At 49.4% G+C, this 22,513-nt stretch overlaps 1 protein-coding gene across 2 annotated transcripts in view; it reads left to right on the top strand.

Annotated features, from left to right (window-relative positions):
* Window positions 1-22,513, top strand: part of GPSM1 (G protein signaling modulator 1) — an 81,945-nt gene that overhangs the window by 21,768 nt on the left and 37,664 nt on the right. Inside the window, exons 1-9 of one of the 2 annotated variants that reach the window (XM_059828746.1) lie at window positions 1,761-1,924; window positions 5,460-5,681; window positions 6,223-6,358; window positions 6,653-6,795; window positions 8,289-8,412; window positions 9,598-9,713; window positions 9,993-10,148; window positions 11,866-11,974; window positions 14,964-15,090. In XM_059828746.1, coding sequence (XP_059684729.1) covers window positions 1,761-1,924; window positions 5,460-5,681; window positions 6,223-6,358; window positions 6,653-6,795; window positions 8,289-8,412; window positions 9,598-9,713; window positions 9,993-10,148; window positions 11,866-11,974; window positions 14,964-15,090 — 1,297 coding nt within the window. Of the gene's footprint in view, window positions 1-1,760; window positions 1,925-5,459; window positions 5,682-6,222; window positions 6,359-6,652; window positions 6,796-8,288; window positions 8,413-9,597; window positions 9,714-9,992; window positions 10,149-11,865; window positions 11,975-14,963; window positions 15,091-22,513 lie in introns of those variants that run through there. The other variant, XM_059828747.1, reaches the window with a different exon arrangement.

Raw genomic sequence — 22,513 nt, 5'->3', positions numbered from 1 at the left:
CTCATATGAGTGTCAGAAGCACCATCCATTCCCGGGTTTGAAATGCGCAGCTGTCACGTTGATGGGGGCCAAGTGATCTGCCAGCATTATGCCACTCACTCATTCCTCTGGCAGAACGCTGTGCAGATTGCCTAACTCATTTGTGGCCAAACATTGGGTTTATATTTGGCCTCTTACTGCTTTTAAAAAATGTGTTCTTTTTGTTGTTGTTTCTTAAACACATATTTTGCCGTTTTTGAGATCTTTTTGCAAAAGGTACTTCAAAGTGCTGTTTTACAGATGTGTGCATAACCCAAGGTTCGGAGGAGCTGTGGGACTCGCTTAGAGCTCCAGCTGGGAACTGATGCTGGGACTCTTTGCTGTACACACCAGCACTGTTCTGACTTCTAGATTACAATTGGTGTCTTCAAAACTTTATTCTTACCTGGCCAGACTTGACATGGTCTGTCATCTCCATGCATTCAGAAAAAACCACTTTGCTATATGTCATGTAGTCTTGGTTTGGTCTGGGTCTTGATCATCTGGGAAGGTTGTCAGACCTTCCTGGCTGCTTGTCATGGGCCTGGAGTCTGGGATGTGACTTCTGCCAATACTTGGAAATCCTGCCTATCTGGAGGAACATGCAAATCTGGTTTGCACTGGTTTAGGGCAAGGCTTATGAACAGGGGCTTCTCCAAGTGAGCATACCTGCTCCCTGTGTCTTTGTTCAAACCCACAGGCAGGGACTTAACCATGCTGTTAGCTAAAAGGTTGAGTGGTGGGGGAATTGCATTAACAAGCTCTAGCATCTTAGCTGTGGAAGTAAGAAAAGCGGCTCATGTTCTGCAGTGTCTCTCTTCTGAACCACACCATATGGCCAAGCCCAGCACTTCCAGCTTGTCAGCAGTAATTTGCTGGCTCAGGAGGGACTGAATCTTCTCTTCTGGTATTAAGACATGAATAGTAGGTGCTTGCTGAGGTGGTACAGGCCCAGGCATGTTGCCTGTATGTCAGCAAAGGAGAAACTTAATACCTGGCGGGTGGGGGGTAGAGGGCTGTGTCTTCTCAGATGGGGATGTTTTGGAGCCCGTTTAAATGGGCAGGGATGTGCTCTGTGGGATCTTCCTTCCCCTGCTTTTCCCCAGTCTGCAGACTGCTCGGATCATTTCTGGAACTTGCAGAGCTTCCTGGGTGGCAGATGGATGAGGCCTCTCTAGAGCCTGTCAAGCTAACGTGTGCTTCTGCCCAAAGATGACCCTCTTCAGGAAGAACCCTGAGCTCCTCACCTGACAAGGAGCGGTTCACAGCAGCAGAAGTCCTTCTGCTCTTGGAGCAAAGAGGCACCAACAGGAAGAGCTGATGGGACCACAGAGGCAAAGTGCTTTGGGAAGAGACCAATTCAGAAAGGAGGAGCTGCTTGCCTTCGAATTTGGCCACCTCATGGACTCTTCTCGGGCCCTTTTTCTTCTTTGGGTAGTGCTGAAAATATGTCAGTGAACCAAGACACTCTCTTGTTTCTGCATTTCAGATGTGAACTCACCTATCTGGTACCTGAAACCAACAGTGGATGAAGGATATTATATTTCTTAGAGGAAAGAGGGTTTTACTTTCTCTAGGTCTCTGGAAATAAAAGCAATGCTCCCTTCCCCTTCAAGGGCAGCATACGGTGAGAAAAAGTGTCCCAGATAAACAAAGTTCAAGATTCCAGCAACTTACTGGTAACGTTGCCTAAGCAGATGGAGTGAAAACTGGAGAGCAGTGCATGTTGTATGGACGTGAAGATGCCATCAGCCTCTTCAAAACCCCAGATCTTACCTGTGAACTTAACAGAGAGACTTGTCTGCAAAATTGCTCCAAGTAGACCTCAGCCCCACTGCTACCTTCTGCCAGTGGGCTTGGAGCTCTGGGTTTATGTTCAGAAAATGCATAATCTGCAGAAGCAGAGGTAGGGGAGGGCTTAGGCATGTGCTGTAAGGAGGAACTGGGCCTGTAACTTGAGTCTATCTTTTATTCACTGTTTTTCCTTTGCCAGTCTGTCAAGGTGGTTCAGGTTGGCTCACTTGAGCAGCAGATTTCTATCTTCTGCCTAAATTGCCCTTCTGGTCTTTTCTTATGGACAGTTGAGCCTATGGCCTTTGGAAGCTGTTGTATGTGTAGTGTTTTAGTGTGCTTGAGTTTGTTCGTTGACCTTTAGCTGGTTCCTCTGCCCTTGGCATTGTGTTTCTGAGTGCTTTTAAGCTTGTGGTGACTGAACTGCAATGCAAAGTTGCTTCCCAGAACTAGCTCTGGCTGTGGGGCCCTGAGGGTGTGGGAAGGGCAGGTGGGTTTTAGAAGTGGGTTGTGTTCCTATTAATAATTGCTATCCTTGACTCTTGTCCCTTTACATGGCAACAAAGGCTTGGCAGAGTGCGATGGAGAGAAAAAGCCTCCTCTCCCTTTCCCTTGTTTGCTTAGGTCCCAAACTGAGCAGTGATGTTAATTAGATAAGTCAGATACTCTACAAAGCGGCCTGTTCAAGGACAAACAGATTTTAATTAAAGGCTGTGTGCACTGGAAGGTCATGTCACTGCATTGTGCTTGAAGAGTTACTATGGGAACACCAGGAAAACACCCAGAGGGTGTGAGTGTGTGCAAGTGTGTGTGAGTGTATTGGAATGCAGGCCCTGAGGCACCACCGATTTCACTTCTGGTTATGTTTCCACTGGAAAATACGGCCCAAGTGAGATGCCACCCTTGGAGCGTGTAGTTGGGTTATGTTGCTGTAGGGTCTTCTGTGTTGCGGGGATGGGAACATTCACTTCAAGCTATTCAAAGCACACAAGTTTGATCTGAGGAAGACTGCAATGCCATGACTTAGGGAAATTGGTCTCCAGCTCAGTTCTTAGACTGTTTACAGTTGGTGAACTCAGTTTCTTAAAGAGAACCTGGATATTGGGAAGAGTTTTGTGTTGGAATTTGAACTGAAATTATTTTGAAATTTGTTTCTGTCATCTTCTAACTGCAATCCAACATTAATTCTTGTGACAGTGGCTCATTTCTGCATTTCAAGTCCTCTCAAGATTCATCTCTGCTAAGCTGCCTGAACTTAATCTTGCTGATTTGAGAATAAGGTGTTCCTCGTCTTTCTCCAGTCCCAAGCCTTCTTTCAGCTGTTTGGGATGTATTGGCAGAGGCGTGTCAATACCTGATGATGACACTAGATAACCACTCTGGTGATCTACAAACCATGAATGTGCCTTGGGACTGATGGCAGTTTGGTATAACCCCCAAATGGGTCCCTCTAATTCAACGTGCTGTAGCAGAAGCTCATTCTTACTAATTTTCATGTGGTCTAGCAAGAGGATTAGTAGAGAGAAGTTAAACATTTTTAGTATTAACAGTCTTACTACTTTTATTTCCCCCTATCAAACAGAAGTTGAGGCAGGGACTGACGCTGCACTGGCACCACAAGCAGCCTTCTTGCGCAAGTAAAATAGCCGCTCAAATGTGGGCTTTGCAGTGAGCTTGAAATCAAATATTTGTGTGGGAGTTTGAGGTGGGAGCTCAAATGAGCTGTTCAACAATCCTGTTCTCCCTCTTGTTACTCGGTGGTTTTGGGGACAGGTCACGAGTGTGTTTGGAGGGAGAGTCTGAAACCAGCTCTTTCGCTGGGCTTTTTTTGTTGCTGTTTGGACAGTCCTTGTGGGTTGTCCTGCTTTGGAGGACGCCATTGGGCTGCCGAGCGTTGGGTGTTTGGAGCCATACGGAGCCGACTCAGCAGGGACATTGCCAGGCAAATAGAGTTGGATTTTAGACAGTTTATGCACTGCTCGTGGAGGAACTGGCTTTGTTTCCTGGCAGCTGAGAAAACACCATTCTGCCTGTTTGTAGAAAAAATGTATCAGGATTGGTGTTTTGTATGTGCATCTCTCCGTGCCCCTTTGTGGCAGGGGGAGGCAAGTGCTGGGTGCAGATTTGGGCAGAAGATGCTGGAGTGTGGACCTGGAGCGGGAGGTACTCTGCCCTGAAGTCAGTGTGCACGGTGGCAGGTGGTGTCCGTAGGGAGAGAAGCCAGAGCAGCGCAGGGTGCCCCGGCTTGGCCAGCACACCTCAGCCTTGGTCTGCAGAGACCCCGGTTGCAGGGGCTGGGCCTTGGCTCGTCACAAGGGTGGCTTTGAAGGCAGCATCTTCTAGGGCGCAGCAGGAAACTGCTGCAGGAGACATCAGCTGGGCTGCTGCTATTGCAGTGATGATGAGCAAGTTTTCTTCATCTGGGTACCACAGTCAAGCCTCCTGCAAGTGCTCTTTGACTGAGAACAGAATAGAAACTGCCATTGGATGTATATTATCTTCTGTCTGACCCTTGTTTTTCTGACTGGACAAATGGGCTATGTTTTCTCTGAGCAGATGTCCACCTTTGACCTAGATAGTTTTGACTTTTAAAAATACATTGAACAGAAATGAAAAAGCCAAAAAGAGCAAAAAGAAGCATCTGAATAGAGGAGCAGGAACATGCTGTGTCCATCTGCCTCGTGAAGGGGCTGGCTTTGCAGCAGGCAAGACACTTCCCACTGTAAGCTTTCAAATGTGTGCTCTGTCCCTTCTGAGAACTGGAAGATACACATGGTCTAACAAGAACAGCTGTAACTTAGCGAGGACTTGGTGGAGCACTCGAAGGAGCACGTTTCCTTTCTCTTGGAGCAGTATCACTGGTCTTGCTCCTCTCCGCTGGCTTGCAGAGCACTCGCTGACAGCACGGCATGCACCATTGCCAAAGGTGTTGAGAAATGCAAGGGAGGAAAGCTAGCCTGGAGGCTAATGTGCAGAGTGCCTATGGAAAAAGTGACAGGAGGGGAGTTAATGAAAAGCAGACACCGAGCACTGGAAGCTGCTCAGCCAAGAAATTCTGCACAGTCCAGGGTTTTCTCTGGTATCCAATAAAAACATGTTACAATTTGGCTACCCTCCCTGTTACCCCAGGGAAAGTGGTGCAGGCTTGAATAGGCTGGGTACGTGGCTTCTGCGCTGTGCACCACCTGGAAGAAAAAACAATGCCATGGGATGTGAACGTGTGTCTTGGGAGCCAGGAGCCCTGAGCTTCTTGTCCGGATTCCTACTGGGAAGCCAGGGGCTGCCCTTGGCCACTTGGCCACACTGTCTGTAAATCTGGATGCCCCTGGGTCTCATGCCTAGGAGGCTGGTTTCTTAGAGGGGCTGAGTGCCCACCATATCCACTGAAAGCTGGTGTCCGTACCGCTGAGGTGTGCTGGCTGTGTGTCCCCGAGTTATCATCGCCCAAGCTGTGTTTGACCCGCTGCGGGTGCCTCAGTGCTTGGGGCTGAATGCGGAGAAGCAGCTGCTGCTTGGAGGGTGGCTCCCTTCAGGGGTGTGTTTGTCGCTTTTTTCTGGTGCAGTGAGGTGTAAACTTTTTAACCATTGCATAGCAGCATGGGTGCACTGCAGTATACCTCCTCTAGAAATGATGGTCTTGCTTTTGGCAGGATGGAGGCATCCTGCCTGGAACTGGCCCTGGAAGGAGAGCGCTTGTGCAAGGCTGGGGACTTCAAAGCTGGGGCAGCCTTCTTCGAAGCAGCGGTGCAGGTGGGGACAGAGGACTTGAAGACTCTCAGTGCCATCTACAGTCAGCTGGGCAATGCCTATTTCTACCTAAAGGAGTACTCCAAAGCCCTGGAGTACCATAAACACGACCTTACCCTGGCCAGGTAAGCATGTCAGCAGTGCTTCGTCCTAATAAGACACAACCTGTCAGGGCTTGAGCGAAGGCAAGTTCTGTAAGGTCTGAACCCAGTGGTCTGAGAGCATCTGCCCCAGAAATAAGCATCCAAAACTAGCCCTGAGGCATGGGGCGACTGTCCTGTAGAGAACTCGGGAGGCAACAAGAATGGGCCAGCCACCTTCGGAGCAGGAAGGTGGAGAAAGGGATATGGATGTGAGGAGGGTGCTTGGAGCAAGAGCCTGGCTGTGTCCCCTTCTCCTGTCCCCAGGTACTTGTTGTAAGTACACCTGAAGTCATTAGGGCAGCTCACCTGAGACAGCAAAACCCAAGAATCTGTCTTCAAAATTGAGAGAGCTTGTATGAAGCACTCCTGTCAGGCGTGTGTGCTGGGAACTGCTGGATGTGGTGTACGTACTGTGCAGTGCTTGCTGCAGCTTGGCTCACTGCAATTTGAATTCTGCCTCCAACAGGTGGTGAATAAAAGTCTGAGTTCTCTAACACCTCTCTTTCCTCTGGTCATCTTGTAGAACCATCGGGGACCGCATTGGAGAAGCCAAGGCAAGTGGCAACCTTGGGAATACATTGAAAATACTTGGGCAATTTGATGAAGCTGTCGTTTGTTGCCAGAGACACTTGGACATTTCTCAGGAGCAAGGAGACAAGGTAATTGATTCATGGCATCCAATAAGAAATATTTCCTAGCTTTAAAAATCTGTTTGCAAGTCAGTAAATACAATATGGTGAAGGTGGGCTTTGGAAGGAGGTGGAGTGTAAAGCACTCCCTTCTGACTGTGTTGCGGGTCTCGTGCTGCTGACAGTAACAGCTGGCATGACAGTGAAGATAGGAAAGGAAAACGTGGGCCTCCTGGCTTTGTGCATTTCTGCCCAGCAATGGCAAGGTCCATATTGGGATGTGAAGTGTAATACCTTGCTACTCCCTGTTCTTCCTCCCTTTAGGTGGGTGAAGCCAGAGCACTCTATAATATAGGAAATGTTTACCATGCAAAGGGAAAGCACTTATCTTGGAACATGGCCCAAGACCCAGGCTTTCTGCCTCAAGAAGTCAAGGAGACGCTACAGAAAGCTTCGGAATATTATGAGTGAGTATTCAAGCTTGGCCAACCTTTCTTCCTGCAGGAGACAGGGCTGGTCAGGCATCAGTGATTGCTGAAATGCACACAGGTACACCTTTGCTAAGCTCATCCTGTTCAGATCATAATCTGTATTTGTGGTGTTCCTGTTCTGCTGACAGCTTTCAGGGTCTGCAGGTTAGCTGAGCCCTGATAACCATTAGGCTAATGATAGCTGTATGGGGAGCAAGACGACAATTTTTACCGAGTCCTGTTGGAAGCATTTCTCATAGGGGGGATTTGTTTCCTGGGCCACTAAGGATGTGGGAGCTCTGGAAGATGTTTGTTGCAGAGAATGAGACTGTGGGTTCAGCATTATTGAAAATCAGATCACTGAATGAGACTTTGCATGTTGTGATGAATTAGGAATATTCCCCTGAGATGCCAAGTTATGATGGCAAATTAACCTCAAGGAAAGTGAGAGGGGGACTACAAGCTCTTACAAAATTAGAGCTAAAATTCAGCCTTGGTAAAACTCAGTGTAGTTTGAAGTATGATCACGCAATTGAGTTCAATAGTCTGCTCCTTCTCAGAGCTATATTTGGAAGCTAAACTCTGTTAGCTTCTGTAGCCCCTGCTGCTCTCTGCTGGCCTCGATGAGAAGGATCCCTGCGTCTCCATCGCTGGGGCCACGAACAGAGACTCTCCTTCACCCAAGGGAAAAGGCTTTCATTTGAAGTCCCGGTTGTTCTTCTCATGGGTCTGTAGTTTATCTTGCTTGTAACATCCTTCCTTTCCTAAATAGTTTCAAAGATCACTCTGGTATCCCCCACGGGAAGGTTTTCACCAGACTTTTGGGCTAAAGTTTTTCTCCTTGTACTTCAGAGTTTTGCTTCAATAATGCAGGTTTTTTAAGTAGCCTTTTTAAATGAAGAGAGTGACAAGATCTTATCCTCAGATCTGAGAAGACAGATATGTGATAGTGCCTATATATAATTCGTCATCCTTTTTCTGAAGAATGGTGCATGTAGCATAGCCAGTGGGTAAATTTGTGCCAGCTGGGAGCTCTGCACTTCCCTATGCGTGCTGTATGTGTAAAGGGGGAAAAAACAAGGTAAGGAAATACTGGGAAGCTCAGCGAGCAGAGTTCTGGCATGGGACTATGGATCTTGCCCCTCTCCCCAGGTTTGTCCCTGTCCTGCTGTAGGTAAGCTCCTTTCTCCTGTGCTCCTAGTTCTCCCCTGTGTAGCGACGTGACTATTTCTTATTTAATGTGGGATCCTATCAGACCATCGGTGTTTGAGCAGTTCCTGTACACAGCTGCAGATTGCCTGAGGTCAAGAGAGCAGCAGGGACTTACACCGCTGCAGCTAGCATAGATCGCCAGACTTTCACCGGCCGAGGGATGCACAGGACAGGCGGTTGGGGAGGGGAAATGCCTTCTCCAGGGTTAGCTCTTCTTTCTTTATGGTGCAAGTCTCTCTGCTGTGTCTCACCAGACGTACTGCTCTGACTTCTTTCAGGAGGAACTTGTCCCTGGTGAAGGAGCTGGGGGACAGAGCTGCGCAGGGCCGTGCTTATGGCAACCTCGGCAACACCCAGTACTTACTTGGCAACTTCAGTGAAGCTATAGCCTTCCACAAGGAGGTAGGAAGCTGCTGCGCCTTCTTCCTGGGGTCCGGGGCTGAGACTGGCTGTTGGGGAGCACCCTTTCTTCTCACCACAGCCCAGGAAGTACAGGGAAGCGTTTTCCCTCCTGTGTGTACCTCAGGGTCTGGCCCTAACTCATGCTGAGCAACATCGTACTCCAATCCCCATCAGCACCTAACGAGCAGTTTGGGGGGGGGTGCTGTTGGCTTGGAAACTGAAGGAGATATCTAAGGGCAAATTGTAGCTGGGCCTAGCAAGGCTTTTGTGCTCTTAATTTGTATCGGTCTAGATTTTAATAAATGCAAGCCATGAATTTAATTAAAGCTGTTGAAAGAGCTGTTGATCAGGAATAAATGTTGCTTGTAGTACATAATAACTTTCTGTAAAGCTTTACAGAGGGCTAAGGTGACAGTCCCTGCCCCAATTCAAATGCAATTCAGCTTCTAGTTCCGAGTATAATCAGTTTCTTTGCAGTGGAAGGTGCTCAGCACCTTGGAAAGTCAGCCCTGTCATAGCTCTTCTGATTTTTAGAATGCTGGAGGACAGCAGCCAGCAGTGCTTTGGGAGAAGGGGCTTGAAAAGGGGCAGAAAAACTCTGTGCAGTATTTGAGACCAGGAGCAGGTGCTGCGAAGTGGAGGGTGAGAGGTGGGGAAGCATGGGGAGCAGCGGGATGTGAGAGGAGAGGTAGGACTGAGGTGCAGGTAAGGGCAGAGGTCTGGGGAGCAGCTGCAGTGCAGATAGTGAGATGAGTGCACATGTGTGCATGTTCATTCTGTGCCACGGCACCGTGCAAAGCGACAGCCTTGATCCTGCACATTAGTCTGCTGCTCAACCACATCCCTTCACAGCCTGACCTACAGCTCTCCGTTCGCCTCTTTATTCAGCTGTTGAAGTATGTGCGTAACTCCTTTTGCACTTTGGCTGAAGAGATGTGTACTGACCAGGCTGGAGTGGGAGTTAGAGGAGGATGTGACATTACTCCCACTTTTCCAAAGGCCCTTCCTGATTCTGAATTGCAAAAGAAGAGATTTCCTGCAGCATCCAGCCCTGATAGGCATGTGCACCACTACCTTGCTGGGTGGGAGCTTTGCAAACCAAGAAGTTAATCTCCCAGAAAAGTCGCTGTATAACAGAAACCTGGCAATGGCCAGCCTGTACTCACTAACCTGTGTCTGCTGCAGCGCCTTGCTATTGCTAAGGAGTTTGGGGACAAGGCAGCCGAGCGGAGAGCATACAGCAACCTGGGCAATGCACACATCTTCCTTGGGAGGTTTGACATCTCTGCTGAGTACTACAAGTAAGTGCCAGGGGCCAAGGCAGACTCAGGGCACATGTTCCCTGGAAATCTTGACCTGTTGCAGTGAATTCATAGGGTCAGGGGGATGTGACAAGGGACCTGGAGGCCAGTTGCATGTGTGGTGCTCAGCAGTGGCAAGTAATACAGCCACCTGACAGCCTGCAGTGTCTTACAGGCATCAACTTCAATGCAGTGCATGCCCAAGCAGTGACTTTCCTGTCGCCGTGCAGATGTGCCCTGCAGTGACCAGGTCTCTTCATATCTGCCTGTTCCATGCAGGAAAACACTCCAGCTCTCCAGACAACTCAAGGACCAAGCAGTAGAAGCCCAGGCTTGCTATAGTCTTGGAAACACATACACATTGCTTCAAGACTATGAAAGAGCAATCGAGTACCATCTAAAACATCTGGTGATAGCACAGGAGCTGGGAGACAGGTAAGGGACTGCCTCAGGAGATGGTGTTTGTGCTCTGATGGGCTCAGAGCAGTGGCCCTTCCCTATTTACATACTGTTCTCTACTGCTGGGGCTAAAGAACCAGTGACATGTATTCTTGAAAGTCTTTAGAAAACTCTCAGAATCCAGGCTTTAGTCCAGTTATCTGTCAAAAATTGTAACATGATTGACACCTTTATCATGTCATTCAAACCCTTAAAGCTACATCTGTGTGGGCTGAGAGAGATTACTAGTAAGAGGTACTTCAAGAAAATGCATTGTATTCAGTGCTTTGCTGTGAGGCTACTGCTGTTTTAACCCAGAATGGCCCCTCTCAAACTGCTTCAAGTTCACAAAAATTGTATCTTCCTTACAAGCTGTGTGGTTAGGGCATACATGCCAGTTTGTCCTGTTGCTCTGAAATGATGCCGGAAAATTCCATGTAGAAACAAATGATGTTATGTAGAGCATGTGGATATGATATATTTTGCTTCTTGGCCTTGTTCCTTCTTCTTTAGGAGGCTTGGCCTCTTTTTTTTAACATACTTTTTTGAGAGGTTGGTTCCTCTCTCCCGGATATTCCCTCTGTGATCTTGGAGCCTTCTTGCAGCTCGAGGGACTTTGCAGCTGCCTTGTTCCGTGTTACTGCTGATGGCTCTTGGGAAGCTGGGTGTCCCCCACTAGATGGAGCAGAGACATTAAAAAGAGAGCTCTGTGGCACTATCCGGACAGTATCTGCTCAGAGAAGGTATAATCCCACCCAAGGATGAATCATGCTGTGGGGGTGCAGGCCTGTGGGCTCCTGCATTTCTGGGAACACCCTATGAGCAGAAGGTATTGAACAGGGTGACAAGAAAAATGTTTAAATGCTGATCAACCCGCCCAAACCTCTGAAGAGGGAGTTGCAGTCACGCTGAACCTCCCCCCGCGCCCCCATGTGCTTTTTTTATCCGATCACCCCCCACATCTGCTCGTTTGCAGAGCTGAGCGGGCTCTGATGAGCAGTAGGTCTCTGCCTGCTTGTGCAAACAGTGCTGGAACCTGCTCCAGAGACAGCCGGGTGTCTGGCTCGGCGTGGCTGCTCTCGGGGGCCGGGGGTGAGGGCTGCCCAGGGCAGGTGTCACATTCACCTGCTTTCTCTGGCTTCTGAAAACAAGAAGCAGTGCCCTGGAGGCCCTGTAGAAACAGGTCGATGTTTGCTTGGCTGTTGCGTGAGGTTTCAGTTTGTGCATGCATCCCGAGCAACATGGTGCTGGTCATTAGCCGGAGAATGTTGCGTGCCTGCGATATTTCCTCCTTGCCACGTTCTTGTTAATCTGGCTCTGGGCTGTTGGTGAACAAAAGGACTGGATGTTACATGCCCTCTTGATAGGTTGTGCGTCTCTGGAGGGAAAGCCTTGCTGGGCAAGGTGGAAGCTGGACGGCAGCTCTGGCTCCTGCTCTCGGGCTGGTGCTCGCAAATGAAGCCACACCGTTCTGGGCCCTTGTTACACTGTGGGCGCAGGCCCATTTCTGAGGCTCTTGCTCATCCTCTGACCTTACTGACCTCAGCATAAGAGTTTAAGATGTACAGTGCATTTCATTTTCCGTTGCAGAACCTTTCTGTAGGTGGAAGCATAGCTAGGAAGCCTGGCTGTCGGTGCTCTCGAGAAGGAGGCCCTGAAGGGGCTGCTGGGTTTTGCCCAGCATTTCTGTGGTTGACCGTTTCCTGTTTTGCAGGGTGGGAGAAGGAAGGGCCTGCTGGAGTCTCGGAAATGCCTATGTCTCCTTGGGGAGCCATGAACAAGCTTTGCACTTTGCAAGGAAACATCTTGAGATCTCCCAAGAGGTAAGAGAAGCTGGTTCAGATCAAAGGGAATCAGTCCTCCCTGTTGAGACACTGTTTGTTATGCCAATAAGTTACATTAATGTAGTTTTTCTCTTGCTATGACTGCTCTGGAAAGCCCTTGTCTATGTGCTCTTTCAGTGGTGTCTTCAGGAACTGCAGAGCTTGGCTGGGAAATATTATTTTATGGGAGGCTCCCAGCCTTCCCCTTAGTCACAGTTAATACCTTTGCTGTACATTGCTCTTAACTGATATTCCTGGGTGAGAAAGGACCTGGGGACTAGTTGTCTGGTCTGCTGGCCAAGGTGTTGTACACCCAGCTGGTGTGAAGGAACTCGATACCTCTTGGTGTCCAGTCTGTTAATAAGACCCCCCTTTCCTGAGCACAAGGCTGTGAGATCCTGACTGAATGGACCTGGTGATTCTACCGATTTGCTGGCAAATGAAGTACCTGGAGAAAACAAGGTCAGCTTCTACCTGGTGGCTGGGTGCTCTAAACCTGCTGTATTTTGCACTGCAACAAGAGTGTACGTGTGACAAGTTATTTCCTTTCGGTGAAGCTGGCGGGGAGTCGCAGCTGTGAGGTGGTAAACTCTAGCGTTGTGCCAACACAACCGATTGCTGACACTGGATGAGCACAGCCTGCAGCTAGCCCTGTACTGCTGCCGCGTTGTTTGGGGTTTCATGTGTGAAACGGATGTGCTTGCCCAGCTAGCTGCAGTTTTCTTGGCGCAAAAACATACGGCGTTTTTAGGTGGCTCGGAAATACAGAAAGCAAGAATGCCATTGTTTGCTCTTTCCGGTGTGTTATGAGGAAATCAGCTGTGGCCTCTTTAGTCTTCTCCAGATGAAGAAATTGCCCTATTGCAGCACTAATTGAAATCACCATATGCAAGTGCTTTGTGTGTTCTCCTGCCTGTCTATTAGGTTGGCTAAATCTTGGGGTAGGGCTGACATACCAGCCTTATGTATTTAATTATACTTATCAGACATGCAGAAGAAATACTGTTCTTTCGCCCTGTACATTTTAGGACAAATTAACTTTTCCAGCTTTAGTCTGCTAGGACTGTTGCAGCGCGGGGCTAATTACTCAGAACCAGATGGCAGCTCGGCAATGTGCTGCGCAGATGAGGGCTGATGGGAGGACAGGAGCGGTAGTGGTCCTGGTGACTTCTGGGGGTGGAGGGAAAACCCCGTGGGGTGGGAGTTCACAGTGGCGTTCTCATTCTGGGGTGATGGCTGTGATTATGGGGCATGTCAGGAGTAGGTGGCTTATAAACTCCCCCACAACATTAATTATGGAGCAGTGCAGAGACTGTCTGCTTGTGGGGACAGCCTGCATTAGCAGCTAGTGATTCTATTCTAAAGCTGATGTTTTATTTTAGCCTTGGGAACTAAGGGAGCCACTTGTGCTGTTGTGGCAAGCACCAGCATTTTGCCCAGGAAAAACCTAGTGAAGTTAAACTTGTGCACACTTAATGTGTTTATTTCACCTCCCATCACCCTTTCCCCCTTTTACCCCAACGTAAATCTGATGGTGACATTTGAATCCAGATGAAATCTGCTCAGGGTAAGCACATTGGAAGCTGCTGCAGAGTGATCAGAGGTTATTGAAAAATATCTTGTGCAACAGCTGGAGTGAAGGATGTGTACCCAAAAACCTTGGAAGCTGTCCCAGTTTTCAGACACTGCTCCGGAGTACCTTTCCCATCTCTGCGTGTGCCAGGGGGTCCTGGGAAACTGAGACATCTGAGCTGAGGGCAGAAAACAGGGCTCTGCTATGGTGTGTGTGGTAGGTCCTGCCTAGGATTGTTGTCCTGCTAGTGTGTTCCTCTGATGTTAATAGGGCCTTGGAGAGGATCTGGAACGAGTGGAAGTTAGGGAAGCATTTAACAGAGCATCAAGGACTGCAAGACCTAACCAGGACATAGCAATTTCTCTGGAGATGATGTCAACAGCAAATCTCTTGTAATTGGCAGGGGATTTATGCCTTATGATAAGCTGTTTGACCTGCCTCCCTTTACTAGTGCTTGGGGCTTTGTCATAAATAATGTGGGGATTTATGATTTTGTTCGAGGATGGCTCACACTGCAGTCTCTCGAAGGACCATGGAAGAGCTGTTGCAAGGCATTTAATAGGGAGTCGGGCCTCTCCAAGGGAACAGCCAAGGTCTTCCTCTGTAACAGGCTGCTGTTCCTCTGAAGATTACAGGCTGTTTCTGAGTGACCTCTCTGTGTTTGCTGGTGGTGTGCAGCACAGAAATTTTCTTGTTTGGTTAGACTTTGAGGAGGGCCCAGCAGCATGTCCTATGACTCCCCATTTTAAGTAGCAGGAGCTGTTGGACAGATCTCTTCCTGAACATGTAACATCAACTTCCTTGGCCTCGGGCCAGCAAGAGATGGGAATTTGGAAAAATTTGGACTCCAAAAGATTTTGGAATCTTGTGTAGGTAGATCACTAGGAACAACTCAAAGCTGTATGGATCTGAGCCAGGAGAGAAGGGCTTTCTGAGCATCCAAGCCCTGAGTGTGACACTGCCCACGTGGCTGATAGTAGTGTGGCTGTCTGGTGCTCAGTAACTATGGAAATACTTGAGGAATGGGGCTGTGAGTCTCGGGGCTCTCTGCCAAGCTGTACGCGGCTACAGGACGGACCAGATGTGCATGTTTACTTCTGTCCCAGTTCTGTAGCAGTGGTCGAGCTGTGCCCCCTCATTCATTGTACTGAACTCCGTAGAATTGTGTTTCGAGGTGCAGCTAGTGCGCAGCACAGCGTGCGTGGACCCTCTGCCTAATTACCACTGAGAAATAGTTTTGGAGAGTTGCTTGGTGTTGAGAGCTGGGCTGGTATGATCTCTCAGGGTGTCTCCAAGCTCTCTTCTGGCTGGCTGTGTGTTTGCTTTGATACGGGACTGGCAAACCCTTTGCTAGGGGCTGTTTGCTTAGAGCACGTTGCCTTTTAACCAGCTGCCCTGTTGGTTTTCACCCTGTAGATCGGGGACCGGAATGGTGAGCTGACAGCACAGGTGAACATGGCCCAGCTCAAGTCAGCCCTCGGCTTGGGCCCCGGGGATGAAGATGTGGGCATGGCTCACCCCCATTCTGGCTATGAAGCACAAGGTGAGTTTCTGGGCTTTTGCTGGCGCTGAAGGGCCTTGTGAAAGATGTGGTGTGGTGGAGAGGGAGGTGTTTGCAAGTGGGCACTGTGGGAGGAAATGTGAATGCCAGAGCAAGATGAGGCTACTGAGTGCCTTTACCAGAAGAGAGACTGCGGTATGTTTGCTCTGTGCTTTCCATAAGCTGTGAGGGCAAGGAGGGATATGCCCAAAAAGGGCACAGAATGAGTTAATGGAATTAATCTGCATTGGGAATGAAATTCCTTGTACCAAGCAGCAAACCAGCTTTTGTCTCTTTTAAAGCTCTGCAGGGCCCTTTTAACTGGTTTGATGGATAGAACAAGCTTTCAAAACGTGACTGGCAGGGATTTTTGGCTGCGCTTGTTCTGATTAGCACCCAAGGAACAAGCCTACAGCATGGGCTGAAGGCAGGTTGCGAGCATCGGCACCCTGGGTGCTGTCTCACCCCTGGAACACCCGCGGTGATGCCCAACTTGGAAACAAAGATGCGGCAAGATGTGGTCACAGCAGACAAAATGGCTTTACTCACTGCACTGGGTCCTGGGTCATTCTGCCTCTGCTCCCCAGGGAGCCGGAGAGCACAGCTGAGTCCTCGCCACAGCGTGGTCAGCGTGCCAGCCTGATGTGTGTCCCCAGCTCGGGGACCGTCTGCCTGTCCGGGACCTGCCCGCTGCAGGCACTTGTGGGTGCCTGGCATGGGGCACTTCCAGCTGGCTGCTCTGTTGCTGTGGACAGACTTATTAATTCACACAGATGAAACTGCATCCCGGGAGGTGCTGCCTGATTAAATATGACCTTGTTAGTGCAGACATGTTTTCTCAGGCGGTGTGTTTTCTTTCCTGTTGGTAGAACTGGCGTAGAGAAGATGATGCTCATGTTGAGGCACTGTGTCCTGGGAGGGGAAAAAAGCTGGCTGCACATGTTTGCTCTCTGTATTGATCTTGAAGGTGTAGCCTGCTATGTCAGTGCTAAAGCTTTTCCTGAGAAGGCGAGGGAGCCAGCGTGCCCTGCCGTGCCCCATCAGGAGCTGCAGTGGAGCTGAGCTGTTTCCTCAAAGGCCGTGTAGGCTACAACGACTGCGCCAGCCTCCTTTTGCACAGCAGCTCCGTCTTTATAGCTGCTGGGAAACTTAATAGCTAGGGCCTTCTGTTCATTCCTGGCACCTCGTTAGGGGCTTCCTTTCGGCAAATGATTTTGCTCTGAAAGGGGAACAGGAAACTAACCTTGATGTTGCTGCTGCTCCTGGGACAGAATGAAGTGTGGAGGAAACAAGCTGATGGGGTGCCAGGTCCCTTGGGCTGGGGAATGGAGGGGTGCAGGAGGAGGGCAGTGCCAAGGACGGCATGGGCACGAGTGCACTGCGTGCTGAGACGTGTTTGACTGGCTGTGTGAGCACGTTGTGTGGAAGAGCTGCAGCAGAAGGGGTCAGGCCAGATTTATCTGGCAGAGGGGCTCTCCAGCTCTGACCGTATTGCATAACCAGGAGTGCACAGCCTTTTTTAGCTGGAAATAATTAAAAAAGTAAAGCAAGAAGGCCTCTGCTCTCATAACGCACTCCCCTTTGAATCTGGGCTTGAATGCAACCTGCTCAGGACTGGTCTGGTGTCCTGGTGCAGGCAGGACGGTGTGCCTTGGGGTCAGGGAGGGCCTTGGTCTGAGCAGAGCCCCTCCTGGGGAGAGCTGAGCCTGTGTGTGGTAGTGTCCCCCACATGGGTGGTGACACAGCCTCACCGCCTTCCTGGCACTGCCCCACTGACCGCATCTCGCAGCGTGAGACTCGGAGAGTGCGCGGCACTGCAGCGTTGGGATTTTTGCTTAAGGCACGTGGCAAGCCTGGTCAGGCACTGGGCTTAACTCTGAAGGTGAGGCAGGGCAAGGCAGCGCTAGTGTGTGGCCCGCGGGCGGCTCACTGCTCTCCAGTGATCCAGATGTGCCTGTGCAGCGTTAACATCTGGAGCCAGTAGTGATTTTTTCTCTCATCTGACAGAGCCAGAGCCATGCTGGTCTGTGCACAGGATCGCTGGAGGGTGGGAAGAGGGGCTGAGCGGCTGTAGTCAGAGGCAGTGTTTGCTGGAGGTTGCAGTGACCTTGTTAATCTGTGGTGCCATTCCCAAGGCTGGAGCTGTTGTCTACAGAAGGACAAAGTGTTCTCTGGAGGAAGACCAGCAAATGGCTGGGGCTTGCAGTGCTGGGAGGGAGGGACTGCAGTGCCTGGGGCAGGTTCCCTTGCAGAGTAGGGCCTCCCCAGTTGGTGGGACATGGGGGATGCTGCCCCTCGCCAGGTCCTAGGAACCTGCTGGGAAGGTAAAAATCGCTGCCCCTGTGTTTTGTGGGCTGGGGCTGTGCAGCAGCATCTTGGCAGAGGAAGGGAGTGTGAGTGTTGCAGTGCTTAGCCATGTGCATGCTTTTACACGTGCATTTCAGGTGGGAAAGGTGCTATCCCTGTCACACAGAGATTTGGAGAGCAGATGGGTCTGCAGGACAGCCTGTGGAGAGGAGCCTGGCTCCCTTGATTTCTCCTTAGCTTTTATTCTGGCTTCAGCTCTCTTATTCCGAACTTCAGTGGAGGATAAGAGGGGCCACCAATGTGTCTCTGAGCCCTTGAGAAGAAGGGAGAGGTATTTAATGGCTGCCAGGAACTCTGGTACCCTCCTGTGCATCTATTAAATTATTAGAAAAGCATGATTATTTATATTATTAATAGCAGCAATTTACAGCGAGGAACATCTGTTTCTGTAATAGGAAGCAGGTGAGAGAGTTGAGATTTAAGTTGACTTCTGAACCAGCTGTGCTGTTTGTCAATGAATCTTGTGGTGAGGAGAGCTTTCAAATATCTCTCCTTTCAGATTATTTTCCCTGCTTAAGGTTATAAAATGTCTGTGTATTCGTAAGGATGCTAAAATCATCTGATAGGGCAGGCATGTCATAAAACGCACTAATTTTATCAAGCAGGTAGAATAAAGTTTCATAGCAGACTCGAGTTCTGGGAAAATCTGTACTGTTGGCTGAGAAACCCTGAGCCAGACCACCAGACTATGATGTCCTTTACAGGTTATTTTTGCTTCGAAGTCTTGGGCATTGCCCTCCGCCGGGGGCATGAGGGAGGAAGGAGTGTCTGATGTTTTCCTTTGCTGTTTTGGCTCCTCTTTGTGAACTCTTTGTGATTTTAATTAATATTCTGAGAGCAATTTGACATCAGAAGACAAAGCTGGAGGCCAGGGAAGTGGGGCAGTGCTGCAAAAGTCTTGTGAAAGCAACGACCTTGTCAAGAAATGCAAACACAGAGAGCTTAGAGCAACAAACCGAAAGAAGCTAGAGAGTAGCTAAAACATGAAGCAAATAAACAGAGGTTGTGTCTGTTTCTCCAAACACCCAAAAATGTGGCCCTGAAAACTGGTCTTGCCCTCTTTCACACACTGCAAGCTAAGAATTGAGTACTGGTAGGCTTTTGCCTTTGAAGAGAAGTAAGGGAACTTGCTGTGCCTGTAGGGGAGTTGTTTTGTAGGAGTGAAGGCAACCGTGAATGACAAGAAGTGCTGCCTGGTGCTGGAGGTGTCCCAGGGTGCAAACAGCCAGCTCTGCCCTCGGCACTGCTGCTGGATGTGGGCTGGGAGTGCTGGCTTGCCCGTGCCACCGTCGCTGGCTTGCCCGTGCCTTTCAGCATCTGCTCAGCAAGGAGTTGGCTGTGCCTTGTGCTCAGCGGGTAGCAGTGAATCAGGAGCATGGAGCTGAGCCCTTCCTCGACCGAGCCTGGTGGCAGTGCCTGCCTGGGCTTTCCCTGGGTGGGTAATTTGGGTCTCTGGTGTGCGCTGAGCGGAGAACTGCCTTGCAGCGTTCCTGTCTTCAATTACTCCTTGTCAGCTCTCTCCTCTGGAGGCTGGTGCTGGCTGGGGCAGCCTGCCAGCTGGGAGGGGAGCGCAGAGAAAGGGCTCACCCATCACCAAAGGGCTGGAGGTGCTGGAGAGGAGGAAGAGAGCAGCCCAGGCCAAGCCTCAGTGCCTCTCCAAAATGAGAACTGACTCTGGGCTGCTTTTCACTTGTTCTCAGCAGCGCGTCAGCCTCAGTTGTCATCTCTGATGGCAGTGGTAGTGTTAGGAGACACTGAGCAACACCTCTCCTGGCAGCTGGGTGTAGGTGGGGAGAGTTACAGGTGTTCCAGAAGGCGTTGTTGGCATGTAGATGCTTTCTGAGCATTGTAAGCTGGTTCCTGTCATGGTTTCTATGCTGTTTGCAGTATGCAGACACCGCTGCCCAGCCGTGCTCAACAAGCTCTGAGGGCAGGAAGGGACTCAGCCATGAGCCTTTCCCTGATCTCTGCAGGCCTTCTGCTGAAAAAGGGTAGGTACACAGCGAGTCTGCTTGGTTGGTGTTCAGGGGCCTCCGTGCTGAGTACTGCTTATCCCTGTGTGAGAGGCAGCTGTGCTTCAGGTTGTGTTCTCAGGTGGTGAAGGGGGCAGCTGAGCCTGGGTGGGCATGAAAGCACACTCCTTCCTGAGCAGTAATCAGCTCTGTGTGGCTTTGAACGTGGGTCTTTGTGTCCTCAATGCAGTTTTGAGCTTGCCTTCTTCACAGGAATCTTTGAACCCTTCGATCAATTAGACAGGGATAGAAGAAATCTGCTTTTATGTTTCCCAGCCTGTTTGTTTTTGTTTGCTCGCTTGCTTTAAATATCTTTGAAGTATCTAAGAAGCATTTAGGGCTGCTGAAATATGCCAGATTGACCAGCCCTTTACTGGTGCAAAGCAGGAAGGCAGTGCTGCTAACCCATGCCAGCCTGTGCCTCGGGCTGGGATGCTGCCCGGGGCAGGGATGTTCTTTCTCCGTGGTTTGCTCAACCCTTCTGCGAAGGACTGTGCTGGGTGACAGCCAAGAGATGTGGCTTTCTGAGACCAATGTCCTTCTGACAGTGGGACAACCCTGTTCACTGAGGCTGCGATTTTGGTATCTAGGTAGCATTTGCCGTCTGCTCAGCAGACGAGTATAGGGGTCACATCGCTAACGGCTTCAGCATGGAACCTGCCCTGTCCTCACTGGTCAGACTGAGTAAGCGTAGCAATTGAAATTGCTTAATATTAAGTATCCTCAACTGTATTTGATTTCTCCCAAGAGCTGATGGGCTGCAGCTTAGCCTTTTTTCATTCTGAAAATGAAAGCCTGAGGCTGTGCTCGTTAATTGTACCTGCTTATGCAGGGTTTTGATGGATGAGGTTGTTGACTGAAGCAGAGTAGCTTTTGGCCAAGTGGAAGGCAGAATGCAAGGTGGTCTGGTTGCTTTATTGTGCTCTAACAGATGCTCAGTGGAGTCTTAACTTCTGAGCTCAGAGGAGTGCAAATGTTCCCATGTGCCTTCCAGCAAGGCACCTGCAGGAAGGGTGTCCAAAAAGACCCAAGTGCTTAAGGGAGCAGGGCAGGAAGGACAGGAGTGCTGCTTGTGTGGGGGGCATCTTGGGTGAAGATTTAGGACTTCTAAAGGATGCCTCTTCATCATTATCTTTATAATGAGTTTTTTCTAAATCTGAGTAACCTCTGCTGTTACAGCTGTTAAATAATTCCAGCAGCACTGATGGGGGGATGAACCTCTGAGTCATTTGGATTTAAACCAAGTAATTTAGTACTCAGATCAGACTGCCCCAGTATTGGCTTTATGAAGTTTTAAAATATTCTTCTCAAAGCCTTAAGTAGTATTTAATGTTCTTCTCTCATCTTGCTCTGTACGCAAGCCTCCTTCCCAGTGTCAATGTAAGGTACAGCAAGACTTCTCAGCTCATGGCAGAGGAAAGGCTCCAGGACTGGAGGAGAAGATATTGTGCTAATGAAACTCAGGTGCTTGTTTTACCTTGATGCCAGGGGACACTGCAAGTGCTGGAAAGGAGGATGAGGAAGAGGCCAGTTCTTGAAGCCTGTGGCAGAGAAGGTACAACGTGGCTCTTGGCAAAGCCATCCATTAAATCAAGGGGCATCTTGCTGTGGGGAGAGCTAACTTTTTTGAAATTATTGGTTCCTCACACAAACTCTTGCGCTGAGCTGGGAAGCCTGAAGTTCCTTTTGGCTGCTGTTCCAGGCTTCTGCAGCCGTTCCAGCTTTGGTGTGTGCTCTCTGGTTCCCAAATGCACTTTCCACAGACGGTTTCCTTTGGTAGCCAATGTGTAGGAAATGCCTGTGGTGACAATGATCTTCTGTCTAACAGTGTAGTATTACTATTATGAACAAGATGCCTCTGCTTACTGTTTTTTCTTGCACCACAGAGCAAGAAAGGGACTGAGAAGAGGAGAGTTCTCTTTCTCACCCAGCTGGAATTACTTTGTATGTTAAAGGTTTTTGTATGGATGACCATGGTCTGCTTTGGCACTCAGCATAAGTCACCATTATTTCTTGACTAACCTCAGGAACTGTATTCCTTCACTCAGCAAGGCTGGCCCCTAGCCTGGCAGGGACAAGGACTCAGACAGCAAAGAGGCCTGGCAGCTTGTAGAGACAGAGCTCATGAATTCAGAGTCCAGCGTGGCCAGCCATGTTCCAGTAGCTGCAAAGTGCTGGCTGCTGCAAGCTGGTGCTGATTCACAACAACATCCAGGAGGAGCGATCAAGAACGTTGCCCTGCTTTTTAGAGGGTTTTACTGTGAGTGTTTGATCACGGCAAGGCTCTGACATGCGTGGTGTTCTTTCCCTTGCCCTCCCTGAGTCAGTCTGCAGGATGCAGCTGCCGTGATTGGGCTTGTCTAGCTGCTGGAGATGTTGCCTGTGTTAATTACTGTGTGTCACTTTCTAACTCAAACTCAGTTTCTTTTTGATCTCTGCTTGTTCAACACAAGCTGGTAATGGAAGATTGGTGGTCATGAGGCTCTCCTATATACTGGCAGAGAAAATCCTGCTCTTAGAAGAAAGCCAAGCCTTTCACACTGAATTAGCCCTGAGGTTACATGCCTCTTCCCTGCCTGCTGCACCCAGTTCAGTTTATCTCCCAGAAAATCCTCCTGTCCCCACAACTGTTAATCTATTAAACAGACCATTGCTTGGGGCAGGTTATCATTATAGGAGGCTGCCTCTAACATGGCTCCAAGCTTCCCACAAGCTGCAAGGCTTGTATTTGACTAGCTGCTACGTGTTGCATGATTGGGCACTCTGCGTTTTCCAGATCCTGCAAATACAAACCAAAATACTTCATTCTTTGGCCTGAATTACCAACATTTTATTTGTAAATAAGCTGTGTTCCAGCCTTGAATAAGAATAGACTATTTCAGTTGGAAGGGACCTTCAATAGTCATCTAGTCCAACTGCCTGACGAATTCAAGGCTGACCAAGTTAAAGCATGTTATTAAGGGTATTGTCCAAATGCCAGGCTTGGGGCATCGACCACCTCTCTAGAAACCCTCTTCCAGTGTTTGACCACCCTCTCGGTAAAGAAG

This window comes from Gavia stellata, chromosome 24, assembly GCF_030936135.1.
Source record: "Gavia stellata isolate bGavSte3 chromosome 24, bGavSte3.hap2, whole genome shotgun sequence".
Taxonomy (NCBI): Eukaryota; Metazoa; Chordata; class Aves; order Gaviiformes; family Gaviidae; genus Gavia; species Gavia stellata.
The sequence above is the reverse complement of the archived record's forward strand: the minus strand, read 5'-3'. Positions and strand labels throughout refer to the sequence as shown.